Genomic DNA, 3,939 nt, shown 5'->3' with positions numbered 1-3,939 from the left:
TTTCTTGAGACGGGGTCTCGCTCTGTCACTTAGGCCAGAGTACAGTGGCCAGATCTCAGCTTCCTGCAACCTCTGCCTCCCAGGTTCAAGTAATTCTCCTGCCTCAGCCACCCCGCCCCCACCCCAGTAATTGGGACCACAGGTGTGCGCCACTGCATCCAGCTAATTTTTTGTATATTTTGTACAGATGGGGTTTGACCATGTTAACTAGACTGGTCTCAAACTCTTGGACTTAATCGATCCACCTGCCTGGGCCTCTCAAACTGCTGGGATTACAGACATGAGCCACTGCTCCTGACCTTCTTTTCTTATTTTTTGTTACAACCCATAAAAAATGGGTAGCCATTCTCAGCCCGAGCTTCATGCTACACAAGCCAGCTGCCACAGACTGCAGCTTGCCAATCCTTGCTAGACCATTGCTTTTCCCGTTCAAACTTTGCCAGTCAGGAGCATGAGGACCAGGAAGTGGCCTGACTTGCCCAGGACCACTCAGCCCATGACAGTTAGGAGGGGCAGCCAGATCTAAGCCTCGTCCACCTGGGAAGTCAGGAGAGGCAGTGAATGCAGTATCACCTAAAAGACGTCACAGGTCTTGTAAAATCGCTACCAAAGCATGTATTTGTACAGGTCATAGTGCTTAGAGTTCAACAGAGGACGGGGAGAAGGTGACCTGTTGAAGACTGCAGGGAGAGAGGACAGCTACTCAGGGAACCTGAGACCAGCAGGTGACTGAGGTTCCAGTCGCTTTTATTCCAGCACTGGGATAAGCAGATAGAAAACAAACTGTAACCCATCTGACTTTTATTTATAAATAGACATTAACACAAGAATATCCTGAGAAAGAAAAACCCCCTGTAAAATTTTTTCACTTTGTCCCAGGCAAATTATTCTCAAGTAACATTTGGGGATAAGATCCAATTTCAAAAGAGAAAGTTAGGTCTGCCATTTTTCTTGGCCACTTAGTTAAGTAATTTCATAGAAAACTTAGGGAACTCAAGGAATTTTTTCAAGCCTCTAATTCATCAAATTTGCAAAATACTCAAACAGCATTAAAAATAAGTTTCTTCATGGCAGGCAAAAGATACAGAAATTTGTCACTACTCTTGGTCAACTTTTGCGGGTCATTTTGATTTATATAAATTCCTCAAGACTCTGAATTCAAACATTTTCCATGTTTGTAAAAGGTGTTATAATTCTGAGGTCAGATTTGTGCTTTGCTCTGTTCCCAGGGCAGTTATTAATAAGGTAAATGCAAAGTTTAGAAGAAATGGACTGTTATTTTCGTTGACTAATTTGAGTTTGGGGTTATTTTCAGCTTTTGTACTTTTTTTAAGCCACACCCAAGAACTTAACGTTTCATGTTCACAGGAAGGATTCCTGTTTGCTTTTTACTCTAATCTTTAATGGTATAATTCCCTGTGACTCGCTGACAATCCCAATGTTAGTGTAGCCAATATGTCTCCAGCTCATGTTGGGGTCTGTGTTACTGTGCTAAGTGTGCTGTGTGTTTGGGGTGGACAAAGGAAGATGTGGCCCCTGCCTTTGAGGCTGTCCTGGTTAGGGCACACTATAAAGTGTCGGTACAGTGGAAACAGCACTGCAGGCTGGAGGAGCAGGGCTTTCTGTGTGTGTGGGGGTCAGTAGGTAGAGGAGGCTTCATTGAGAACCATGGCCTTGAAAGATGGATGGGATGTCACTTGGCAGGGGAGGGACTCCCAAGCAGAGGGAACAGACTATGTAGAGGCAGGAAAGTGTAGAGCTTATGGGAGGGAGAAAGCAGAACAATGTGACTGTGCTGTTTGCACAGGTATGGGCATTGGGGGCGGTTGTTAAGAAACGGGGGCCAGACTGGATGGTCTGGAGTCCTCCATGTAGACCTTTAGACTCCATTGTTAGAGAGCCATTAGGAAATAGAGGAGGCAGGTGGTAATTTTAAGATGATTGTCCTAAAATAATCTTTGGCTTTGGACGGGGAGAAGGCTAGCAGCAGAGACTCCAGTTAAGAGGCTAGCGGAATACTGGTGAAAAGCACTGCGAGCTTGAACAAGGGAGAATGGAAAGGGAAAAATCAGTCCCGATATAGGAAGAAAGCATGTCCAAGGAAGAGAGGGAGGAGTTTGCAGGTTCTAAATCAGAATACTGAGACCTTTAAAATAGAATCAAATCCAAACAAGCGAAAAAACAGGAAAATGAACAGATTCTTTAGGGGTGGTGGTGATGTACTTGATGCACCCAGTACTGAATTTGAAGGGTGTCCTGAACCCTGGAGGGTGTTACGTGGAGTTGCCTGGCCAGCCAGGATAAAAGATAGTGGCTTTGGGAGGTGCATGTAGGTGAACCTTGAATGTGGTCACAGCAGGACAGGGAGGAATGCAGAGCCAAGAGTGAGCCAAGGGCAGAATCTGGGATGATCTATAGGCAGAATCTATTAATACCTTGTGCTCTCCTTAATGTCCCCTCAGAATACCCAAAGGCAAGTGGAACAACTCTAATGGTGTTGAAGAAAAGGAGACTTGGGTGGATGAAGATGAACTGTTTCCAGTTCAGGGTAAGCAGGAGATTCTCCTTGGCTTCTTCTTGATGCTTGCTGAAGATGCATGTTACTGTCATGTTAATATTCCAGAAGCTGCTTGTCTCCAATCTCAAAAAAGTTCAATAAGTTCTCGACCTCATTTTGATTCATGAAGAATCAGTTTGTTTGTTTGTTTGTTTTTCTTTTTCAGACAGGGTCTTGCTCTGTCACCCAGGTTAGAGTGCAGTGGTGTGAACATGGCCCACTGCAGCCTCAACCTCCTGAGCTCAAGTGGTCCTCCTGCCTCAGCCTCCCAATTAGCTGGGACTGCAGCTGTGTACCACCACACCTGGCTGTTTTTTTCACTTTCTGTAGAGATGGGGTCTCACTTTGTTGCTCAGGCTGGTCTCAAACTCTTGGGCTCAAGTGATCCTCCCACCTCGACCTCTCAGAATGCTGGGATTACAGGTGTGAGTCACGGTGCCCTTGCCAAGGAATCAGTCTGATGTCCTCTCCCATTAAATAATGGAGACTGTCAGAGTAACTAACACCTTACGTTTTTTTTTTTTTCCAAAGGGTTAAAATCTTTAATTATTAAAAAAACTCCTTCAAATAAAATGTTCCATCTAGTAGAGTGTTAAGCAAATATTATGACTAGACAAGGAAAATTTAAATTATTACATATGAGATTTTGGAAAAAGGTTTACCCTCTCTAAAATTCGAAGAAAAGATAATACATAAAAACAAAAGCTGAGATATAATATTTAATATAATTATTTCACACAATTTTGTCAGCAATTAAACATAGTCTCTATTGGTAAGATTCACTTTATAAAGAACATAGTTACTATGGAGAGTGTAAACTAGAAAACAATTTCTGGAAGATAATTAGGTGATATGTATCAAATATTTTAAAATATTTATATTCTTTGACATTTTAATCCCATTTCAGAAATTTATGCTATGAAAAAAAAAATGTATATATATATATTTTTTTTAAGATGGAGTTTCTCCGTGATGGCCAGGCTGGTCTTGAACTCCTGACCTCAGGTGATCCACCCACCACGGCCTCCCAAAGTGCTAGGATTACAGGCGTGAGCCACCAGGCCCAGCCTCGAAAATAATTGTTAATTGCACAAAAATTTGTATTAAAATTATTAAACTTCTGAAATTCCAACAGTAAAGCTTAAGTTGGAAAAAATAAAACACAAAGGTAGTATTCCAATCCCATAACCCTTATAAGCACATTCTTCCATCAAATGTATTCACAAAGAAAAAAGACTAAAAGGAACTATTCCAGAGATGTGTAATACTTACATGAATTATGACTGATTTTTTTTTTTTTTTGAGACGGAGTTTCGCTCTTGTTACCCAGGCTGGAGTGCAATGGCGTGATCTCGGCTCACCACAACCTCCGCCTCCTGGGT

General features: G+C 42.3%; 1 protein-coding gene across 1 annotated transcript in view; it reads left to right on the top strand.

The window, feature by feature from the left end:
* The window catches only part of TERF2 (telomeric repeat binding factor 2), a 37,517-nt gene that overhangs the window by 24,854 nt on the left and 8,724 nt on the right, over window positions 1–3,939 (top strand). Inside the window, exon 8 of the mRNA XM_017539226.2 lies at window positions 2,463–2,682. Within this exon, the coding sequence (XP_017394715.1) occupies window positions 2,463–2,682 (220 nt within the window). The remainder of the gene's footprint in view (window positions 1–2,462; window positions 2,683–3,939) is intronic.

The sequence above is a fragment of the Cebus imitator genome, unplaced genomic scaffold, assembly GCF_001604975.1.
Source record: "Cebus imitator isolate Cc_AM_T3 unplaced genomic scaffold, Cebus_imitator-1.0 Scaffold118, whole genome shotgun sequence".
NCBI classification, from domain to species: Eukaryota; Metazoa; Chordata; class Mammalia; order Primates; family Cebidae; genus Cebus; species Cebus imitator.
The sequence above is the reverse complement of the archived record's forward strand: the minus strand, read 5'-3'. Positions and strand labels throughout refer to the sequence as shown.